The sequence below is a fragment of the Archocentrus centrarchus genome, unplaced genomic scaffold, assembly GCF_007364275.1.
Source record: "Archocentrus centrarchus isolate MPI-CPG fArcCen1 unplaced genomic scaffold, fArcCen1 scaffold_26_ctg1, whole genome shotgun sequence".
Classification (NCBI taxonomy): domain Eukaryota; kingdom Metazoa; phylum Chordata; class Actinopteri; order Cichliformes; family Cichlidae; genus Archocentrus; species Archocentrus centrarchus.
The window spans coordinates 171,080-194,598 of record NW_022060256.1 but is presented as its reverse complement, the minus strand read 5'-3'; the positions used below and the strand labels follow the sequence as shown (position 1 = coordinate 194,598).

Genomic DNA, 23,519 nt, shown 5'->3' with positions numbered 1-23,519 from the left:
GTGTTTTATTTCTTGCACTTAAAGCTTGAATGACCTGCTGTCATTTCCACTTCCAGCACAAAGAACATCTCGAGCACATCGACATTTCATCTGCTTGTTAGAAAATTGACTCTTATTCCCACATGCAGCAGTTTGCAGTAATTTGTCATGTTTAGCGCGGTGGTTAGCACTGCTGCCTCACAGCTAGAAGGCCTGGGTTTGAATCCACTTTGGCCGGGCTTCTGTGTGGAGTTTGCATATTCTACCCATGTCTGTGTGGGTTTTCATCCCACAGTCCAAAGACGTGGGGTTAGGTTAATTGATGATTCTAAATTGCCCACAGGTGTGGATGTGAGTGAATGGTTGTCTCGCAGTACCCTGCCTCTCGCCCTATGACAGCTGTGGCACAGAGCGTACCTGTAGCAGGTATGAGCAGGCTGCACTAACTCAGACTGACAAAAACAAACCACTGAAGCCTCTGAGCTGCAAACGTTTGATACAGAAACATGATGACACCTGCTGGCCAAACGAGGACACTGCAGGAACATACCATGAGTCAAACGAGGATGAACATTCAGCCCAGTCAAGGTCAGGAACAGGAAGCACTTGATCACTCAGCTCACATGCAGTGACAGGACCAATAAACAATTGTTGCCTGAGTTTATAGGTGGCAAAACCATCAGCCTCACAGTAAATGCCCTAAATTCCTCAAACACCCAGAAAACAGCTGAGCTGGATTAAATTACTGGGACAGTAAACTTACATAAAATCAACTTTTAACCATTTTAAATTACATTTTGAATCATTTTCAAGCAAAACAACAAATTATTTCACCTTTAAACTTCCTGCTAGCAGCTTCACACAAACAGTAATTTTTAAATATTACTCAACATCTGATACACTAAGAACCACCTGGTACCTGTTAGATGTGGCTTGCAGTTTGGAGGAATGTGTCATATAAATAACATTTTTTATTTGACAGGAAATGGAACTAAAAAATAAAACACAGTCTGTGTATGTTGCATTAATTCTGCATTCTGGCTTTTTTTTTTTTTTTTTTTTTTTTACTGTACTGACAATAAATTAAACTTTGATTGCATCCCTCCAGTTTTTCTACAGTGGTGTAATAAAGCCTTAAAGGTCATTTTAGTAATTACCCTCTGCAGAATTTAACAAATTTTCACCAATAAGGGGCACAATTTTTGTTCAACACACATTCAGGACATAAAGTTTTAGTGACTGTTCCCCTTCATTCTTTTATACACTTTCTGTTCATTTTGGAAGCTTTGAATCTTTCTTTAAATATTTCTTTAAACATGTGAATTTACAATAATTACCTTTAAATTTCTATATTTCTCTCTGTAGCAGGGCAGCATGCAGGGGGGGGCTCTGAGGGCAGGCACAGTATTTACTCAGGAACCTGAATGACACAGTTTTGGTTACTAAATATTCTGCATATTTAGATTAATAATATAAATATACTCATAAGCTATGATATATTATTATAGAAGAAGCTATCCAGCTCTACAGTGAAAATAAGCTTCATAGGGCGGACGCTTCCTTGATCAGCTGAAGACAGAACTTCACAACAAATGACTCAAAGTAAGAGAAAATAACTCAGAAGCTTCAGGGTGGAGGTCCTCCATACAAAACCCCTCTTTTCAGTAATTTCCCTGAACAGTATGGCTCTGAGGTCCCCCTCCCAGCGAGTGATTCCCTGACAGTAGTTTTTGTTTTATTGCTCCATTTACTCGTATAGATTGTTATTTCAAAAGAAAACCTAAAAGTTCTTGTTCATTTCACAATAAGAGTCCAGTTAAGGCCCAGAGGTGCCGTCCCCATGGTGTCGGGCATCCTACGGTCAGTACAGGCTGTCGATTGGTACCAGGGATGAGTTTTTGGTTTTCTCCAGCAGTTTCTCTCTCAGACTTTGTTTCTGGACTTCGTACCATACGTAGCGAGGGTTTTCTATGCGCGGAGGCTGCCCTGTTGGCGTCCACTCCACCTTGTTTCCGTCCTCGTCGTGTTGGACATGGTCGGGCGTCAGCGCCACCAGCGTATTGAAGCACACACCATCAGTCTTGCCGTGCTGCTGGCCGTTGTGCTGAAGGCTAAACACGCCCAGGGTGTTAACATCATGGTCGTAGTACGACGACGGCATGGCTTCTTGCACCACCATGTTGGCCCCCCAGGTCACTGCATGGGTCTTTACCGCTGCCGCCGTGGGGAGGTGTGGCACTGGGGCTGTGGGGCAGAGAGTGCTGTTAAATCATGGACACTGAGACAGGAAGTTATGGAATATGAAAGACCAGAACTGCCACAATAACAAAATGCATGTAGTCAATATTTAATTTAGAGAATTCAATAAATTCATCTTATTGTTTTATTTTCCTTCTGTATTTATTGACATGTTGATTTTTTCAGTTTTTGCATTATTTGTTTGGATTTTTGAAAATCACTGCAAAAAGTGCAGAGCAAAAAGCACTGAATTATCCTCCTGTACAGAGATAACCCACAGGTGTGAAATGGATATATTTGCAAGTATGTGGCTGTTGTTATGACACAGACTCTGTGCTGAAGCCTGATGCATCCATCACTGAGTCCATAGCAGTAATAAAATTTAAATGAGCAGAACAGAGGGAAGAGTGTCAGTGTGGATGGAGAGAACAGTGGTTCAGTATAAGCAGTGTACAGCCCATCCAAGTGTTAGAGGCTATAAAGGCTAGAAAGTGAGCTGCTTGAAGTTTTAGTCTCATTTCTACAATAAAACTGCTGTTTTCTTTTATAAACAACATGTTAAAAATTCTCCTTCAAAGAGCAGCTGTTAATCTGAAATCACTTAGAATAATGTTTGAATCTCATGGCATGTCCCTTAGGTGTCACTTTAAGGATTTTGACAAAATTAAAAAGCTTTTAGACCTGCTGGTGTGGTGCTCGACGCCCACAGGTGGCTGAGTCAGATTCTTTCCTCTGACTTTAAAAATAAAATGGATGCGACTCTCAGATGTGTAAGGGGAAGATGTTCAGATTCCAAGTTGTGTAAATGGTCTTAAAGTTTAATTTGAAGATGTGACACTTAAAATACTGAAACTGAGCTGTGTTTCCAGTAAATAAGCCAAACTGGAGTTTGTGAAGCCGTGTTTAAGTGATGATGAGGGAGAACAGTTTGGTACCTCTGATGAGCAGAATCCAGATGTGCTCCTCAGCGCCGATGAAGACCAGTACGAGTCTCTGCACCACGTGACGGCAGCTCAGGTCTAAGGGCAGTGTGATGGGATGGCAGGGACTCTGAAAGTACCTGAAGGCAGAGCAGCAGAGTCAGGAGTTAGCACATTGACACAAACTGATTAAACAAAAGATAATCAGAATGATTTCAGTTCTGTTAATGTGAATATTTGCTTTCATTCTGTGACAGTGAAAACATTTTTACATTTTTACAAAGTTCAACTGAGGCTATAGTCAGACGGTGGAAGGAATACTTCGAGGACCTCATGAATCCCACTGACATGCCTGACATGCCTTCTGTAGTGGAAGCAGAGTCTGGGGCAAGGGAGATACTTGCCCATCACTGGGGGTGAGGTCACTGAGACAGTTAAACAACTCCTTGGTGGCAGGGCCCCTGGGGTGGACGAGATTCCCCCTGAGTTCCTGAAGGCTCTGGATGTTGTAGGGCTGTCTTGGTTGACATGCCTCTGGTATCCTGTGGGAGGTCCTGCGGGAGTATGGGGAGTCTGGCCCGTTGTTGCGGGCCATTCAGTCTCTGTACAACCACAGTGAGAGCATGGTCCGTATAGTCAGTAATAAGTTGGATTTTTTTCCTGTGGGTGTTGGACTCCTGCCCCAAGTGGAGGAGTTCAAGTATCCCAGGGTCTTGTTCACGAGTGATGGGAGAAGGGAGCGGGAGATCAACAGATGGATCGGGGCTGCTTCTGCAGTGATGCGGACGCTGCACCGGTCTGTTGTGGTGAAGAGGGAGCTTAGCGTAAAAGCGAAGCTCTCGATTTACCGGTCGATTTACGTTCCTACCCTCACCTATGGTCACGAGCTTTGGGTAGTGACCGAAAGAATAAGATCGCGAATACAAGCGGCAGAAATGAGTTTCCTTCGAAGGGTGGCTGGCCTCTCCCTTAGAGATAAGATGAGGAGTGCGGCCATCTAGGAGGGGCTCAGAGTAGAGCCGCTGCTCCTCCACATCAGAAGGAGCCAGTTGAGGTGGCTCGGGCATCTGATTAGGATGCCTCCTGGCCGCCTCTTGGCTGAGGTGTTCCGGGCATGTCCCACCGGGAGGAGGCTCCGTGGTAGACCCAGGACACGCTGGGGAGATTATATCTCTCAGCTGGCCTGGGAACGCCTTGGGGTCCCTCCGGATGAGCTGGAGGAGGTGGCTGGGGAGAGGGAAGCCTGGGCTTCTCTGCTTAGGCTCCTGCCCCCGCGACCCGGCCCCGGATAAGTGGAAGAGAATGGATGGATGGATGGATGGATGGATGGATGGATGGATGGATGGATGCATGGATGGATGGATGGATGGATGGATGGATTTTTACAAAGTGATCATAAGATCATTAAATAAAATATTTAGTGCCCTACTGATGATGATAAAAAGCAATCTTTGCCCTGTGTTAATAACATGACACACTCAAGAAATTATGCAATTTATAACACAACTGAGTCCACAGGTGGATAATTATGAAACAAAATTATGATTCGTTTAAGTAAACCTAAATAATACAGAGTGAACCATTCACATAAATGGGAAGTCTTCTTCACACACTAAGAGAGTTCCATAAGGTTCTGTGATAGGACCAATTCTATTTACACTATACATGCTTCCAGTATTATTAGAAACCATTACATAAGTTTTCATTGTTATGCAGATGATACCCAGCTTTCTAATTCTCTAATTTCCTGCTTCTAAATTCAGATCAAACTGAAGCTCTTGTACTCGGCCCCACAAATCTTAAAAACATGGTGTCAAACCAGATACTTACTCTGGATGCTATTACCTTGGCCTCCAGTAACACTGTGAGAAATCTTGGAGTCATTTTTGACCAGGATATGTCATTCAATGCACATATTAAACAAATATGTTTGCTCTCAGACTGCTGGCTTACTTGTGGTTCCTCGGATACTTAAGAGTAGAATGGGAGGCAGAGCCTTCAGCTTTCAGGCCCCTCTTCTGTGGGACCAGCTCCCAGTTGGATTCAGGAGACAGACACCCTCTCTATTTTTAAAATCAGTAAAGCAAATGACTGCTGTTGTGACCTGGTTCTTCATAAATAAAACTGGCTTGAATTTAAAATGACTGTGCCGAATAAATAACAATTAAACTCATCAGAAAGTCATCTGGGCAGTGTTTAGCTGAATTTACACACTTGAGTCCAGAGTCGATAAGGCGGAGGATGTCTCGCCCTCTCAGTTGGAGCGCTGACTGTCTGTCCCACCAAGAGGCCTGAAGAGACTCCTGATCTGCTGCTGACAGACTCTTTAAAATCCCTCCTGAAATAAGAGAGAACATCATGAAAATCTGCTGCTCTTCATGTGGCACACCTGAGTCTTCCCTGGACCCGTCCAGAAGCCTCAAAGCAGAGGAAGCTAATGATGCACTGATGGTGCTCTGAGTCAAATACAGTAGGTTACCCTGTAACATCTAGGTAATAAAGTGTGTGACCTCTGACCTGTGACCTTGGCCAGGAAGATGAAGCGGATCCACTGAGGTCCCTGCTCCTGGACTAGCAGCAAGGTGATTGGCTCACTTTCAAATCCCGCCTCCTCCTTCACCTGCAGACAAAAAAAGAGCTTCAGCTGATGGAAGACAAGTCCAGGCTTTCTCTGCATGAGCTGGTTCAACAAAAGCTAACACCCAGACCAGAGACAACAGATATCCCACCTGTGCTCATCAGTGTTTTTGTAAAGGTTTTAATCTGAGCATGCTCACATAAAAGTGTGTGTTTGATGCATCGCTTGACTCTTCTTCTGCACAAAATGGACCAACCAATAATCACCTTCTTCACTCGGAGAAGCAGGTCATGGAGCGATATGAAAAATATAAAAAGCTAACAAAAAAACAAGACTGCTGCTGTAAATAATGTAAAAGAGAACTGCTGTTTGCAGCAAGGCAAAGATTCACTCACAGAGTGAGTTACTGCTAACTGCACCGTTACATCCCCCTGAAAGAGCCGAGTCTGCAGCTGAGAGCAGGGAGCTCTGTGCAGGCCACCTCAGGCTGTTGCTCCTGTGATCCACAGATAAGAGGGAAAATGTGGCACTGAATTTAATACTGAAACAAACACATCTGACATGGCTTTTGAAGCTGCTGTTCGATGTAGGGAAGAGTGAATTTTCTCCAGTCATGTTCATTTATCTGGAAAACCAGAGGAAGAGCTATCGACTGCAATGAAAATCAGAGATAACCTGGAAACTCTGGCTGTAGAAGTCATGTTTTACGTACTGCACCAAAAGTGCCTGCAGCCTTTCATTTTTCAGCTACAGAGGCCTGTGCCGCCACCTGTCATTCAGAGAGGCCAAGCCTCTAATACCTGCCTGATGCCTGTAAAGCAGTGTCATTCCATCAGGTCAAGCAAGGCAGGCAGTGCTTGTCCAGTGAAATCTAAAACTAGACAATCCCGTTTTTTGGGTACCACCATTTTGGGTTTTTTTGCAACCTCAAGCGACCTTATTTGGACAAGAGGGCATGGTGATACATTGTTAACTAATGCTAACTGGACTGGTTAGCCAACTAAAAAGCTGCATCCACAGACTGTATGACATCTCACACACACCTGCTAATCACTAAGATCCAAATGAAATCCCAGAATTTCACTTAGAAAAAGCTGGAGCTTCACCTTTTTGGATGGTCAGTTAGTCCAATGAAGTCTCTGGAGCTTGAAAAAACGTGACTGGACTTCTTTTGGTTTCACCTCTCATCCGAAAGGCTTCTTCAGTCGTCAAACTAGTGGTGGGCGGATCGATCCAAATATCAATAAATATCTTTAAGTTACTTTTTTGACATTTTGCTTTCCCCTCCAATTAAGAGGAGTTAGGGAAATGTCAAAAAAGTAACTTAAAAGGCAAAATTGTCTCGTATTTTTGACATCAAATCGTGGGCTGGAAGTAGGGGGCGGGGTCGGAAGCATAAATGTTTTACAGCTTGTTATTTAAGAAAAAAAAAAAAAAAATCAAAAAATTAGTGACTGAAAGGATATTTTTATTACATTTTTGTATTGTACTTTCTGAACACTCTTCCTGAAAAAAAATGTTTTAATTTCTGCTTGAGTGATCATTTTGTACCCTTTATTTAAGAAAAAAAAATCCAGACATCACAGTGTATGGGGAAAATTGTTTTGGTACTGTTCTATTGTTTCAGAACAAAAATTTCTATTTTGATAAAGTATTTTCTATTTACCTATAAACTTTGCCCAATTCTATCCTGGTTTTTAACTAATTAATGATCCAAAGGGGAAAAAAAAAATCACAAAACACTTAAACTTCATGAAAATTCTTCATAATTATTAAAAAGTATCAGTATCAGTATCGGCAATACTGGCCCTGGATTTACTTGGTATCAGATCAATACCAAATCTTGCAGTATCACACACACCACTATGTCAAACCAAATGGTGGAGAGACCCAGGTATTTAAACCCCAGTGGGCTTAGTCCCTTGGAGGTGGGTACAACCCTCTATTGTTCAAGTGCATAATCACATGCACCAAGGTGTGAAAGGAGGCGTGGGTCATTACAATAAATATCGCACAAGGTCAAGTGAATGCATCAAGCTCACCATTCTCAATACCTCTACTGTTTTTGACTGCAACTCCTTTCGCTTTGCAGCAGCAAATGACTGGAACGTTTTACAAAGCTCCCTCAAACTTGCAACTTTAACATCTCCTACTACTTTCAACCATAAAATTCAACAGATTCAATCACTGGTTTCAGATGAAACCAATATGGGACTTCGCTCCATTGTTTCATGTGACCTATTGAGGTCACTGGAACAAAGGTGTGAATCGGGGTTGAGACGTCTGGGAAGGGAGCTAGGGTTTAAATACCTGGGTCTCTCCATCATTTGGTTTGAGAACTGAAGAAGCCTTTTGGATGGGAGGTGAAATGTCTTCAAGAAACAAAAAGAAGTCCAGTCGCCTTTTTCAAGCTCCAGAGACTACTATGTCCTGGATGACTGAGAACCTACACAGACATAGTCCAATGAAGTGCACAGCAGCCATATTATTGGTCAGATAATTGTATTAAAAATGCTCCAAAAGGCTCCAACAGCACAACCACGGTTCAGAGGTCCAGTTCAGGGACACCAGTTAGCTCAGGCGAAGCCTAGCAGACAACTAGCAGCTACAGCCGCCTGTGTCACCATCTGCCCATCAGTCAGAGAGGCCACGCCCCTTATAATGCAAACTTTAAACATGTGAGTTTTATAAACACTACCCCCTTTTACAGCTGTTATGAAGGGGAAATTAGCTACAGAGACCAAAGCAGTTTCTGTATCAGGCTATAAACATGTTTACTTCTGCTGTTAAGTTTTAACATGAGAGTCTGACACTGACTCACTGCTGCTGTCTCTGCTGGCTGTCAGAGGAAATGTTGTTCCTTGGTTCACTCACCTCCCTCTTCATCGCCTCCTCCAAGCTCTCCCCCACCTCCACCCTCCCTGCAGGAAGGTACCACTGTTTGTAACAGTCCGGTTTGGCCTCCTGCACCATCAGTACCTCTTTCTGAAGGAGCAATTTGGAACCCAACCAGTGACTCATTAATTCATTAATTAATCATTGACGAGATGCCCCTGCTGATCTCCGCTGTTACTGCTCACCTTTTCGTTGAAGATGACAGCGCAGACTATGTATGTGACGTTCTTCCTCAGAGTCGCAGGTTTGCTCTGCTCCAGGCCCACATCACACCCAGCGACCTCTGACCCCTGGCCACTCAGCAGCCTCTCCACCTCTTCATTCACCAGCTGCTGCTTCTCAGCCGTCATTTCCATGTCTGCATGAGAAAAAGCATAAAGACCCAAATTTAAAAGTATCTCACAGACTATCCAGGTTTGATGAGCCTGATGCTGTGGTGCCTCACCTGGGGTCTCAGCTGTGGGCTCAGTGTGGTGTCTCTGACCTGGGCCTGCTCTCCTGTGGTCCAGGTTGGAAGAACCTGTGAGATGTTCCTCGTTTACTGTTGGGTCTGAAGCTGGACCTGCAATCTGTCCCTGAGTAAAAGTACCTCGTTACTTTCCTCCCAGGCACCAGCGTCATAAATCACTGCGCTGACGCTGACGTCAGGAACCTTTGGACCGGAAACGGTTATTGTGAATAAAAGCACGAGGTTGCCCGCTTCAGCAGCTCCGTCAGCCTCCGATCCAGGTCCTCTGTTTTGACATTTGACTCCAGAAAATATCACCGGAAGTGCAACTACGCTTCCTATTCCGCGCCGCCGCAGTAAGAACTTGTTACCCTCTCAAGAATGGACCGCACGCACTTTGGAGGATCCCGACTAATACAAAATACAGCATAATTTTACCGGACTCTAAATAATTAGCAATATCGTTCTTAAAATGGTGTAGTCTTTACTTTGTATTTCTCTGTGTTTTATTGGGAAATCTTTCCCCGGAAGTCACGTGTTTTGTAGTTTTCTGGGCGCTGTGGCTCAGACTGGCGTTATAACACCGTAAGGTCACAGAAGCTGCTCACAGGAGCTCAGGGAGAACCGGGACGTTTCTGTGACGTTTAAAAGGAAAGCAGCAAAACGTAAGCAAGGTGAGACGGTCCGAGCAGATCAGGTAAACAGGAAGGTTAAACCGATCTGTTTCACTGATTAAGCATTCAGCTCTTTGGACGCTGACTGAGAGTTACTTTCATAAGCTACAACTGCTAGCACTACTGTATGTAGTACTATAATAATAGTAGAAATACTACTGTTTGTATTACTGTAGTAACTGTTAATTAGGAAGTTCAAAGGACGGACATCCGGTCAGAAAGCATCAGTACTGGTTCTTGGTTTATTTTACTTTAACTCACAGTTAGGAAGAGATAGAAGTGCAGTCCTTATATAATGTGTGCCAGGTGAGTTCAATTAGCAACAAAGAAACTCAGGAGCCAATCAGGGATGAGAAAGTAACGTAAAGGAGGTGAGATGATGAGTGAGGGAAAGGGTCAATAAAAAAAATCTTTACTATAATAAAAATCCTAGCACGTTACCTGGGTTTATGTCACTGCTCCCCTTCATCTGCAGGGAGGCTGCAGGTTCACACCTGTACAGTCATGTTTGTATCCACCTGTACAGGAGTAGTTAGAAGTCTTGCATGGACTCATGTACACATTCACAGTGCAGCACAGAATAAAACTATAGTTTTATAGGCAGCAGTTTTATTTATATAGCGACAAATCACAACAAACAGTAATCTCAAGGCACTAAGGTAAAGACTCTAGAGTAATATAGAGAAAACCCAACAGTCAAAACGACCCCCTATGGGCAACGACCCTTTTAACAGGAAGAAACCTCCAGCAGAACCAGGGGCAGTCATCTGCTGCGACCAGTTAGGGGTGAGGGGAGAGAGACAGGACAAAGACTGTGGATGAGAACTGTGTTTGAGGGCCCATTTACACGAGAATGTTTTCAGATGAAAACGGCTACGTTTTGATGCGTTTTGGCCTCCCATTTACACAAGAATGGAGTGAAAACGATACTTTTTGAAAACGGGCTCCAGAGTGGCGCGTTTTCGGAACATCCCCGTCTCCAGTTCTGTGTTAAAGGGTGAAAACACTACTTTTTGAAAACGAGGAACTCACACATGCGCCCTATGGTTGCGGCTCCTATGGCTGCGGCTCCTATGGCCACACCGGAATTTGTGGCCTGACAATGGGAACTGCAGCGTTTTCAGCGTGTTGCGTTTCCACGTAAACAGAGATTGTTTCCATGTGAACGCGCTCCTTTTAGAAAACAAAAACGGCAAAATGACAGCGTTTCCACTGAAAACACTCCCGTGTAAACGGGGCCTCAGTTATTAGATCTGTGCCTTCATTAAAGATCAAACTGCAATAATTGATCCACAACCTTTTTCCTTCATCAGAACTGTAGTAAATATATTCTGAATAAAAGTAAGTTCATATAGAAGCAAATAGAAGGATAAATTTATTGCAGACAGCCCTTCCATGAGGGGGCCACGAGCACATATGGTCCTAGTGATGGCCCCAAGCTTGGATAAATCGGGAGGGTTACATCAGGAAGGGCATCCGGCGTAAAATCTTTGCCAAATTAATGGGACCATCAAGAATGAGATTTCCATACTGGCTCGGTCGGGGCCGGGTTATCAACAACCGACTCCGGTGCTGCTGCTGGTCGAAGGCAAAAGAAGAGGAGAGTGGGAAGGCATGCTAGGCGGCAGCAAGAGAGATGTACAGAGGGTTGGTAAGACAGAGGAGGATGCTGAGATAGGGTGAGATGAAGGGCGATGATCCCCTGTGGTCACCCATAAAAGGAGCAGCCAAAAGGAGGAGGAGAGGGTTTTATTGTAAACAGACATCATTATAGAGCAGGAATCCTCAACTCCAGGCCTCGAGGTCCGGTGTCCTGCACCTTTTAGATGTGTCTCTGCTTCAACACACCTGAGTCAAATATAGAAATCATTAGCAGGACTCTGGAGAACTTGACTGCATACTGAGGAGGTAATTCAGCCATTTGATTCAGGTGTGTTGGATCAGGGACACATCTAAAAGCTGCAGGCCTGGAGTTGAGGATCCCTGTTATAGACTTTTGGCTATGTTAAAGTTTCAGTGATCGATTTGAAGGCTGTGTAAGCTGTTTAAAAATGCATGAGGATGTTTTTTGTGTGACAGCTGAAATAGACATGAATGAGTCTTATTATATGAAAAGTACTGCAGTTTTAAAGCTTCCTGTCAGATAGCTCCTGCTCCAGTGCTGGATGCTCATGTTAAACATGGCCAAAGGTTCTAATAATGAGGTCAGTGGAAGCACAAGTATTTTCATTTATTTGGTTTTATTTAAGATGTGCAGCAGTACCATTGCTGGTGGTTCCATAGAGTAATGACACACAAACAAATACAAGTGAGCAAATGCATGTGAAAAAAAAAAGCATGAACTTCAGTGCAGAGGAAGCCTGAAACATCAGAGGAAGTCAGTGTCTTAGGCCAAAATTTTGGCAAGTAATCCAAAGCTTGCACTTCAGAATGCTCTAAACACCCAGGTTCAAACCGTTTTTTTCTACTCGCGGACCTTCATGATGTCATGTAGAAGTAATAAGCTCCACCTACCTATTTATGGCAAGCAGCCAATCAAAAGAAAGCTAGTTTCAGACAGAGGATGAACTGAGAGGCTGCACAAAGGCCCAGTTAAAGAAGGATTATTTTGAACTTTGAATCACACAAAGCTGCTCAAACAGAAAATATGGAACATTTAACAGCATCTGTTGTGTTTTATTGGTTTGTCTTTAATGTCTCAAACAGCAACCATGAGATGATGAAGCTACCTGACTGTTGTTTGGTTGTCACATCACCTGTGTCCCTCCTTTGTGCTCCTGCTGCATTCAGACATCCTCTCAAAGACCTGGAATGAGAAGAATCAGGTGAAGCTGAGTGTGTTCAAAGTCCTCTCTGTTCTCCAGCTTTGCCCTCATTCAGGACTCATTCAGGGGTAACCGCCCGTGTTGCTCAAAGACGATAAAAAAGGAACTTGAGGAAGTTCCTTTTGCTGCTTGTGGAAAGGAGTCAGAGGAAGTGAAGTGGAGATCCGTCGGTGTGGGAGCGTCATGTGCGCGTAGCATCCCGCTGAACTGCTCTCTGATCCGACTCCTCTCTGCTGATTTGGTCCGATGTCACGGCACAGTAAGCTGCAGAAGCAGGTCCTCGCTCTGTACCGGCAGTTCCTGCGAGCTGGTCGAGACAAACCAGGCTTCGTCCCCCGAATCCGCGACGAGTTCAGAGAGAACTCACGCATCAAGAAGACGGATGTAATGCACATCGAATATCTGTACCGACGGGGCCAGCGGCAGCTGGAGCAGCTGAGGGACGTCAACACCAAACAGCTGGGCTCCTTCTCCAAACCCAAAGAGCACAGCTGAAACCACGTGACCCCCAAACTACGCCGGAAATACCTCTGAAAGACACGTGTGCCGCCATGCTGCTGCCACCGTGTTCAGGACTCGAGCTCTGAAGGCTGCTGTGGGTGCTTCAGGAGCCACACGAGCTGCAGTGAAGCAAATGAAGCAAAATGAATACGTCTGTGTAGGTTCTCACTCATCTGGGTCATAGTAGTCTGTGGAGCTTGAAAAAAAAGGCGACAGGACTTCTTTAAATTTCTTGAAGATGTTTCACCTCTCATCTGAAAGGCTTCTTCAGTTCTCTTCAAGAAACTTAAAGAAGTCCAATCGCCTTTTTTTCAAGCTCCAGAGAAGCAAAATGAACTTCACCTGATGTATCTAATAATAAAAACATGCCTGTGATGAAGGTGAACTCTGACCTCCTCATTCAATGCATTTCCTGCTGGGCTGTTGGCTTCACATTTCACAAACAGATGTTTCCACAAAAAACTCTGAGTAAATCTGTAGTAAAGTAAATAAAACTGTTAAACATGTTTAGGGCTGTAAAACATTGAATGCTAAAAAAAAAAAAAAAAAAAAAAACTGTACTAAAGTACAGTAATCCCTCACTTATTGCAGGTGTTACATTCCAGGACCACCGCAAAGTAGGGACGCTATATTTATTTTAATACTTATACATTATTTTAGTAGTTATACACTATTTTAAGTTTTTTATAAACCCTCCCCACACACTTATACACCAAATATAGACATTACTGTACAACACGTACTACGCATGTGAAGAACGAGTACCGCAAGAAACAGCGAAAATACCGCATTAAATATTTTACACTAATATTGATTGAAAACCCGCTAAACAGCGAGTCCGCAAAAAGCGAAGTAGCGAGGGATTACTGTACTTGAGTAAATGTATCTATGGAGGATTGCAAGTGCCAAAATCATAAATAAAGTTTTCATTGTTGACCTTATTAATATCAGTATAAAGTACCTTTTGGTGTCCTCATCAGAATCAATAAATTATTGTTACCATGTTTCAAAATAATGAAAAATTTAGGTATTATTACAAATGCGGATACACTGACACACACATCAGTACAAGAAAAAGTTTCTTAAAATGAATTTCACTAATTTTATACCATTTTCTTTGGTTGGATGTATCTGTTTTTGCTACGTCCCACACGCTGGTCTACTCCTTTCAAGCAGTGTATTAAGGTATTAAATGGCACAAAATGAAAATACTTTTTAAATGTTCTTATTACTCTTACCAAATTCTTGGGTAAAACAAACGATTTTGATTTTTTTGTCTCTATTTTTATTATTTTATTTAATGTTTTGTGCACATCCCTAAAACTACTGTCCACCCTGTCATCATGGAGTAACTGCCCCTTTAAGAGACCAACTAATGAAATCAGTAACATCAGCACTCTGAATCTGTCTTTCTTCAATGGAGGTTGAAACAACTGTGGCAGCTACAGTGAGCAGCTACACTTATATTTCCTAATTTTTATGTAATTATGTTGGTAGTTAGATGTGGTCAACCTTAACATGTCCACTCTGTCGGAGGAATAGCTGATTAATAGAAAAAGTTTTCAGAAAGTTTAAATATATTTTGAAAACATCATGTGGTCTCCTTCAATAACCAGTAACTTTGGTAGCTGATGGTCCACCGTGTGCTTCTTAGTAGTGTTGTAGTCAAGACCACCTAACCCGAGACCGAGACAAGACCAAGACCAGAGGGTATCGAGACTGAGACAAGACCAAGACTTTTAGGGTCCGAGACCAGTCGAGACCAAGACCGAGGGGGGGCGAGACCGAGACAAGACCAAGACCAGTGCCTGACACTACATGACACAATAAAATGTGAAAAATGATCAAAATCACTTCTCAAATTCATCTGAAAGATCCGCATTCCCATAAAATTACCCTGATATTAAAAACTCACAGCTCAAATAAATATAACCATCTTTATTTAATACTCCTGGGCATTAAATAAAGATCATTTATCACAGAATGTAAAACAATTATTCATAGTTCATCACAATAGTCTTAACTATTCTCTGCCTTTCATAAACTATGCATAAAGTTGTGTTGTTTTTAAACCAACAACCTTTGTAAAAATGGGTGCTTTTTCAAAACCACATAGCTAAATGTGTAAAACTGAAAAAATGGCAAACACTCATCGACAGTAAGAACTAAAGCCTTTAATCTTATACAGATTAAAGCTGCAGGATGTAACTTTTATAAAAATCTGGTTTTTACATATTTGTTAAAACTGTCACCATGTCAGACAGTATGAGACCGATAATCTGCGAAAAAATGGAGCTCCTCCACCTCCTCCCTGAACCGCTCCCAGTCAAAAACAACCAGTCAGAGCCAGGAGGAGGGTCTTAGCACTGTCAATCACTCCTGGTGTATGCTGCTCAATGTAGTTGTGTGCAACACTTCATAATTTGGTATCGATCCTATGCCACAGGGCCATTATCACCGATACTGATACCAATACTTTTTAATAATTATGAAGAATTTCCATGAAGTTTAACTGGTTTGAGATTTTTTTCCTTTGGATCATTAATTAGTTAAAACCCAGGATAGAATTGGGCAAAGTTTATATGTAAGTAGAAAATACTTTATCAAAATAAAAGTTATTGTTCTGAAACAATAGAATAAAACAATTTTCCCCATACATTGATGTCTGGAATTTTTTTTCATAAATTAAGTGTACAAATCATCACTCAAGAACAAATGCAAACTTTTTTCCAGGTAGATTTTTCAGAAAGTATAATAAAAAAATTTTATAAAAAATGTTCCTTCATTCACTAATTTTCTACAAATTTACATTTAAATTTGATTTAAATGTTTCATAGCAAAATCCTTTTTTTTCCCAAATAAAATATGTTATGCATCACATGACAGTATAACAAAACACTGTGGGGAGGGGAGGAGCAAAGTGCTCTGTGCTGTGACAGGAGCGACACTTAGACAGTCAGCTCGCATCTTTGATGAAACCGCAGCACTGCATACAGGAGAGAAACTGAAGCCAAAGTATCGATCTCATCACACTGATATTGATCAATACCAATACAACGTTGGCATCCATATTATCGATATCAGGATCAATCTGCCCACCACTAGCTCAATGTACTGATGGCGGAGAAACAACTTACTTACTTCTCTGCTGTTACCATTGGTGGTGGCCAGGGTAACTTCCGGGTTCTAGCAAGAAATATTTCTCACCCCAGCACTAATGCTAATGCTAATTAGTAAGCTAATACTAACCACCAAATGCCGCTCCCACTTGTTAATTGAGTGATGGGGCCTAAGACATAACCAGAAAGCAGTAATCAGTTTTTTTGGACGTGTAGTTACATTTCTCGAGGTGCATGTCAGGTTTGCTTCAGAGAGGATTTTCAGTTATACACAAAGGATCAATGCAGAACTCTAAATCAGGCCTTATTAGATTGATAGAACGATCATTTTTACATATAATCCAGAAAAGGTACATTTATACATCACGCATTTAATGTGTCCCAGAGTGCCGTTTCCTTCCACTGTGTTTGCAGAAATCACATAAAAAAATACACAACAAAAACATAATCCAGATTCCTCGGCTGCTAATAGCATTTCCTACATTTGAATATCAGCCACCATATTGTGAGCATAAACTATCACGTTTTTAATGCAACAATAGGAAGTGACATCATCTTGCTGGGAACTGTAGTATTTTATTCTTGAAGGCCTCTCATAGCTCTACTGGTGCTGAAAATTAATGTTTGACTATGGCTTTCTGAATACAAGTAGGGCTGCAACTATCAATTATTTTAGTAATCAAGTATTTAATTGATTACTCCGTCAATTAATCAAGTAATTGGATAAGAAATAATTTTTCATTTTAACAACTCATCAGCATATTTTAACTTCCGTACTGCAGATGTTTCTCTGGGTGAAACAAACAGGGTGGATGGAGCAGCTACAAAGTTCTCTGTTCTTCATGTTGCTGATCAGGTGGTTGATAAAAACATTTTGACGGAGCCCCTCTGTACTGAAGGGGGTGGAGGGGGCACCGAACGATTGCTAGTGCTAATGGCAGCCCCCCTTTCCCCAGTACACTGTGGTTATAGATCTGTTCTGGTGGCTACAGCTGACGTAAAGAAAAAAATAACAGCTGACATCCTCTGCACAACACGTGCGCACATTCAAACATGCGCACTCACAGCACAGAGAAGTGGGGGCGTGAAAAAACATCTCAGCGATCCACTCGTGTTAAAGGCTCGTTTTTGTTTTTTTGGAAATGCTCCGCTTACACAGAGACACCTGAGCTGCAGAGCTGAAACCAAACATCAAAGCAACAAATTTGTGTCGAGGATTTTTAATAATCGAATTGCGTTATTCCAAGAATCGTTGCAGCCCTAAAACTTGCATTAAATTTTTAGTTTGTGTATCAAAATACATGAAGGTTGGTATTTACCTTTCATGCTGGGATTTTTTTGTTGAATCGGAAGCCTGAAATTTTCCTTTGATCTTCATTTTCCCTCTTACTTCTCTTCGTGTTCATGCAGTTATTTCGATTTATGCAGCACACGCGTGACCATAGTGAGATCAAACATACACATTGTGAATGAAACTGTCCGTGCTCTGTGGTAGATTGCAAACTGCGGTGAAATGATACAGGCGTAAGCAGCGATAATAGCAGCGACCTAGCCGGGGCGGAGTCTGTGAGGTGCGCTCCTTTGAGAGGCAGAGGAGCGCAATCTTTGTGGGATTTGAATCAGTACGTTTTGCATCCAATAAAAGCAAAGATGTTAACAAATAAATTGGACAGTATTCTGGCAATTTAGTGATATTTCCACAGCTGTGGTCTTGACTGGTCTTGAAATAAAATCCCGAGTCCGCAAGGTCCGAGTCCATGACAAGACCGAGACCATCAAAACCGGTCTCGAGACCGGTCTCGAGTCCAAGACCGATCTCGAGTACTACAACACTACTTCTTAGATACTAAATTAATCCAAAAATGTCCACCCTGTCACCAAACCCTTCATGACAGGGTGGACTCTGTATTGTATAGTTGGGATTTTTTTTTTTTTTTTACCTATTTTGATGAGATGGTGATAATTTAAGAGTTCTTTGAACTTTTTTTCTCAAATTAGGCTCATACTGCTAAAAAGGGTCAATCATTAGTGAGTTTTGTATTGTGTTTTTAGAGCAATGAGTCCAGGTGGATCAGAGACAGCACGGCAATATTAGGAACACTAAGATGCTGCTCCAGACAGAAGAAGAGATAAAGACAGAAACACTGGAAAGAAGAAGAGTGTCCCTGAGCTCAGTGAAGGGGGGGAATGGAAAAAAAAAGAGAGATGAGTATCCTGCTGCCTTAACTTGCTGTGGGAAAAATGCATCAGTACAATTGATTTTTTTTTTTAAAGTAACATCCTTGTTGCTACAAGATTCCATCCATCCATCCATTCACACTGTGCTGCCCTCTGCAAGATTGTGTTAGTCAAATGGCAACTGGACACAAGCAAACAGTCACACAACTTAAGACAAAAATGCAGAGAGTTTGTGTACGATTCAATGAAGAACTTAGGAAGTGACTCCCAGAGAAGCAATTTGTCATACACTTCCTTTTGCCACATTAGACCCTATTATATAACTTAATTGTGATGCAAAAAAGCTTATGAATGTTCATAATTATGTTTTGTAATGTTCACCTTTGTTGAGAAAGCTCTTAATATATCTACTCATGTCAGTAGTGAACACGTTTTTGTTCATCCTGTCATCGCACTGTCCACCCTGTAATTTTTTCAGTTTTTTGAAGATAATCAAGTTATGATCCCAAGTTAGTAAAAGCTTTTCATGTTTTCTTAATAAACTAATCACTGTCAAATAATATTGTTTGAAAAACTGATCAGATCGCGGTTTATAGAGATTTTATTTAAAAAGGAAAACAACTTACACAGATTTTTTGAAGACACAAGCAATTTGCAATTATTTCACTATTTTCAAAAGCCTTATTTTACCAAATAAATATTATTACTGAGCAAGGGAAAAACTAGCTATCTGAAAATGTGCATTGTAAAATCACGTTGGTATGAAAATGTATTTATTTTCATTTGTCTTTGTCCACTAGTAATACTCATATTACCCCCATATATATACACATACCCACATACAAAGAAACTTAATAACAAAAATAAACAAGACAAATATCAAAAATATTAATCAGCTATAAACAAAATTCCGTAAAACACAATGCAAATTAATGCACACAAGACTGAGTACTCAACATCCACTTTTTCAGATCATGAGAAAAGATATGGAAATTGGAACACTTTTCAAATTCTTATGAAGCATATTCGAAGCTTTAATTGTTTTAAAGGAGAAAGCTGATTTCTCAAAAGCAGTACTTTGCTTAGGTGCACTACAGTTCCCCTTATGGTGGACCTGGTAACTGTTCGTCTGCTCAGAACAGGACAAATCTCCTCAAAGATGGTGGGGCAGCATTATGTATAATTTTGTGTAGTAACTGAATATCTGAATGCAAAACTTGATTGTCAAAACTTAATATATTAAATTTAGTAAGTAAATGACAATAATGATATTAATGAAATTTTTATTTTTGAAATTGTCATATTTATCTGCAGCCCAAAATCATCTGATTCAATAATAATTCATGCAGCCCCAAAATAAATGATAACACACCCAAACCAGCTGCTGTTTCTGTGTTTTTAACATGAGTCCAGCTACTTCTATTTGTGGGCTTTCATTCAAAATGCTGTTAGAAACACATAAAATGTTGTTAATTCTTTAAAAACCCTGTGTTTAATGCATTTTTATATACAAATGCCTTTTTTTTCTAGCATGTGTGTGCACTGCATTCTGGGCAGATGAAGAGCCATTGTCTTTTAGCTCAAACTTTACAAAGTTTACAAAGTTTTTTTCTTTCTTTTGTTTTTTAAACTGCTGCTTTTGGTTGTTTTCAGTGGAAAAGAAACGAGAAATTCAGGGATTTTAGTTCTCATAACTTTCTGTGGACAAAAAGTCAAATAAAGGAGTCCCTCCGTTTACAAAACTAACATGCTGGAGTTAATAGATGCTCTGCACAAACACGTGGCAGCACGGTGGGAAATCATAATTTAGTGAAGCCTTTTAAGTCTTAACTGGAAAGTAAACAGTAGCTTCCTCTAAACACGTACAAGCTAAAATCAGAGTGAAAGGTTTGAAGCGCCCTCTGAAGTGTGTGGCAGCCTGTGGTGGCGCTACGGAGCCGCCAAACAGCTTCAAAAACAACGAAGAAGAAGGGATGTAAACAGGAAGTCAGGCACGTAAAGTCCCTAAAGTGTTGTTTTTGGACAAATCTGAGAAATATCGAGTCCAGCTAAGTTTTCTGAACGCAGAGGAACTTCTGAGTTTTTATTTTAGCTTAACATCGAGGTTTGTTTATTCCTTTTGTGTTTATTCGGTGTTTTTTGGCCCGTTTTTCCATCATGTCGGGGTCAGTGAGCTCCGCAGGAGAGATGAGCACCGCGCAGTTAATCCAGCAGGTAGGTCTACTCTAATCTGATCTAAAACACTCCGGACACCACGAGTAAACTATCGCCAGGGCTTGCTGCTGAGTGACCCAGCAGGTACAGGTTCGGCGTCTGTTTGACACCCGTAGGTAAACCTGGAGTCAATGACTCTTTCCTCCCTGGCGTTGATTGGCTGTTGAGGCTCACCTGCACACATCTCCATCATTTTTACATTTTTTGTATTATTAAAGAATATCTGTGACATCTCTGTGGAGGGTTCGCCTGTATATGATGTGTCCTTTGTACCTGTGTGTCCTGCAGGTGGCGCTGCTGCGATGGCTGAACTCTCAAACTGAGGAGGACCGGGGGATCTTGGCGGCGGTGACGGGCGTCCAAGTGGGCAGAGAGCTGCTGAACCGGCTCGCCGGCCAGGACAAAGTGGACGCCTACAAGGTGCGGCAGGGGGCGCCGATCACACCCGAGCGTCCATCACAGCACGCGTTTGATATTTCCATGCTGACTGTCGCTCTTTTCTCTGTGTCCTCAGCGAGACTGCATCCTCTGCATCTCTCAGTTTCTCCGAGCGAACCCGCGAGCCTCGCAGGCTCAGATCAACGCCGAGGTGGAGAAGAACGTTCTCCTGTTTGCCGCTCGAGTCAGAGCTCTGGAAGTGGCACCGGTTCTCTGAGTTAATCTGTGAAAGCCCAACATGTTCTGTGTTCCTGCTCACTTCGTGCTTCAGACTCTTTGTTTTATATGATGCAGTGTGTCAGTTTTATGTTCTGTGATTAATTATCTGATTGTTTGGACCAGCGTTTCCATGATGGAAGATGGACTCCTGCGGGATGTGTTTCCCACTGTGACTTCATAATAAAAACTTCAGCTAATTCCGAGCCTTCTGTTCTGTATTCCCACTTGTTTGCATCCTGAGCATCGCAGTTTCATTCAGACTTGACACACAGATGCTGTGCGGTGCTGATCGGATTCCAGGTTTTTATTTAATGCACACAAGAGTCGTGATTTATTTAATTTGATTTAATTTAAAGGTGTTTTTACTGTAAGTAATGATTACAGAGATTTCAGTATTTTACGGTCCGTTTGATCCCCAGGGAAAGCTTTCACACAGTGAAGCACTTAAGTCACAAATCTGAACATTTCACATCCTGCATTCAAAGTGTTATCATTTGTCTTTACTACTGAGGACACTGAGCTCATTTATTTACAATATTCTTTATGCAGAATTGTCTGTTTCTTAAAATCTAATGGTGGGGGTTGGGGGTGACCTCAGACTGTATATAAAGGATGGGTGTCATCCATTGGCTTATTGGGTATGAAGCCATGAGCTTCTTCTTGGTAACGATTGGGGTGTTTTCAAACGTGAGGGGACTGAGTGCGTTCATTATCGTATCCTGGATGATCCTCCTTTTAGACCAGGGGTGTCAAACTGAGTCACAGGACCGGCCAAAATTGAACTCATAGTCTAAGTCATGAGCCAAACAGGACTATCATTTATTGAACAGTTTAAGACTGAAAATAATTTTAATCAGCAATATGAATTTGAATGGCCAGAATACAGCAACTTTTTCCTCAACAGATTAAATAAGATATAAAATATATTTTTTCTTCAAAAATAACGAGGAGAAATGAGAATATTTCAAACTGCTGAAAATCCACAATTTTTTTTAGATAAAACTGTGATATGAATTTCTGCACTTCAAAGTGGGAGAAAACGCTGCATAAACTGTGCAGTGTGTCCAGTTTCTCAGCAAAAAGTGCAGCTGCAAACACAGCCGTGGAGACCTGGTCTGATTTTTTTTTTTTTTTTTTTTAGCATTACATGTACAATCACGCTGAAGCTGCTGGATTAATAGTTAAGATGCTTTATTATGTCGCAGATAAAGGCCAACTGCTAGTGATTTAAACCTTTGTCTCTTATAAAGTTCACTGTGTTACGGACCTTATAATGCGTTCTGTCTTCAGGACTTTGCCGTGCAGCGTTTCCTGCTGTGTGACGCAGTGATGCACTGTCAGCTCACCTGTGCAGTTCTCCCTCTGCATCTTCTCCTGCATCCGTCCCATCAATCCACTCTTTTCCCCGCACATCGCAGGTGTGGGACCTGTGCTCACAGCCCAGTAACTGGCAGGCCCACGCCTGCAGGTTCACACTGAGCACACGTGAAAGAGTCTGCAGGCACCGTGATGAACATTACGCTGCATGACTGTTTTAGCAGTGGGTCAGTGATGGTCCAAGGAGGAGTATCGTTGAAGGACCAGGCAGACTTCTCCCTGAGTGCACGGAAGGGGGGGGTCCGGACCTCCTGCTGCTGTGGGGCGGGGTAAATCCTGGCCATGGTGTGGGCAGGCCCTGAATGATGAAGGCACTAATGCCATTGATCGAGCCTCATTCCCCAGACCCAGGCCCAGCTGAGGACAGCAGAGATGGTGGTGGAGGGTGAACATCCGGGGGAAAAACATACTGAGGGGCAAATTTATCAGATGCATCCAGTGACTGCTGAACGATGATGCTTGCTTCTAGGACTGCATGCTGTGTGCAGCACAGCCACTTCAGCCATCACTTCAGAGTTTTTATTAGCTATCTTAAGTAATTCAACATGTTAACATTTTTTTAATTTACTTATTTTCTTTTCAAAGAATTTTGGAAAACTAATATATTTCCCAAAGCTGGGATTTTGGGGGTATTCCCTGGAAAGCACCAAACTCTTCCTCCTCTTCTTCCTCTTGAGGTTTTACTGGCGCTTGGCAAACCAGCTTAGAGGTGCATTACCTATGACCGCCACAACACCAAACTCTTGAACTGCTCCGAATTTAAACGTTTTTCTACTCTCGGTGCTGCTCGGCCGCTCATTGGCTGAAAGTTTTCTTCCGGTTCCGTCTTAATTACACTCACCGTTTCTCCGATTGGATAATGTTGCCGTCGCGTCCCCAAGCATGTTCTGTGATTCGCTGGAAAAAGTTGGCGGGG

The 23,519-nt window shown here is 42.1% G+C and overlaps 2 protein-coding genes across 6 annotated transcripts; one reads left to right on the top strand and one right to left on the bottom strand.

The window, feature by feature from the left end:
* Positions 1-1,021: 1,021 nt before the first annotated feature.
* Positions 1,022-9,365, bottom strand: nudt18 (nudix (nucleoside diphosphate linked moiety X)-type motif 18). Its single transcript, XM_030723663.1, has 7 exons — positions 9,056-9,365; positions 8,796-8,968; positions 8,590-8,700; positions 5,655-5,757; positions 5,352-5,475; positions 3,153-3,277; positions 1,022-2,223 (listed from the first exon to the last, which is right to left on the bottom strand). Exons 2-7 carry the CDS (start codon positions 8,964-8,966, stop codon positions 1,841-1,843), a joined length of 1,017 nt encoding a protein of 338 aa, XP_030579523.1. The 5' UTR covers positions 8,967-8,968; positions 9,056-9,365; the 3' UTR covers positions 1,022-1,840.
* An 81-nt stretch (positions 9,366-9,446) lies between these two features.
* Positions 9,447-13,488, top strand: sdhaf1 (succinate dehydrogenase complex assembly factor 1). 5 transcript variants are annotated; one of them, XM_030723664.1, is made up of 2 exons: positions 9,447-9,732; positions 12,439-13,488. In XM_030723664.1, exon 2 carries the CDS (start codon positions 12,804-12,806, stop codon positions 13,050-13,052), a length of 249 nt encoding a protein of 82 aa, XP_030579524.1. In that variant the 5' UTR covers positions 9,447-9,732; positions 12,439-12,803; the 3' UTR covers positions 13,053-13,488. The 5 variants fall into 5 exon arrangements, with proteins under 5 accessions (XP_030579524.1, XP_030579528.1, XP_030579526.1 ...); XM_030723668.1 differs by having other exon boundaries at positions 9,615-9,732; positions 12,523-13,488; XM_030723666.1 differs by having other exon boundaries at positions 9,617-9,723.
* The last annotated feature ends 10,031 nt before the right edge of the window (positions 13,489-23,519 follow it).

What these genes read in the sequence shown, in the direction of transcription:
- nudt18 (XM_030723663.1), bottom strand. Translation starts at nt 8,966, where the DNA reads ATGGAAATGACGGCTGAGAAGCAGCAGCTGGTGAATGAAGAGGTGGAG. An exon ending in CTGTCATCTTCAACGAAAAG is followed by an intron (nt 8,701 to 8,795) that starts GTGAGCAGTAAC and finishes TTGCTCCTTCAG; the next exon opens with AAAGAGGTACTGATGGTGCA. An exon ending in CTTCCTGGCCAAGGTCACAG is followed by an intron (nt 5,476 to 5,654) that starts GTCAGAGGTCAC and finishes CTCTTATTTCAG; the next exon opens with GAGGGATTTTAAAGAGTCTG.
- sdhaf1 (XM_030723664.1), top strand. Translation starts at nt 12,804, where the DNA reads ATGTCACGGCACAGTAAGCTGCAGAAGCAGGTCCTCGCTCTGTACCGG.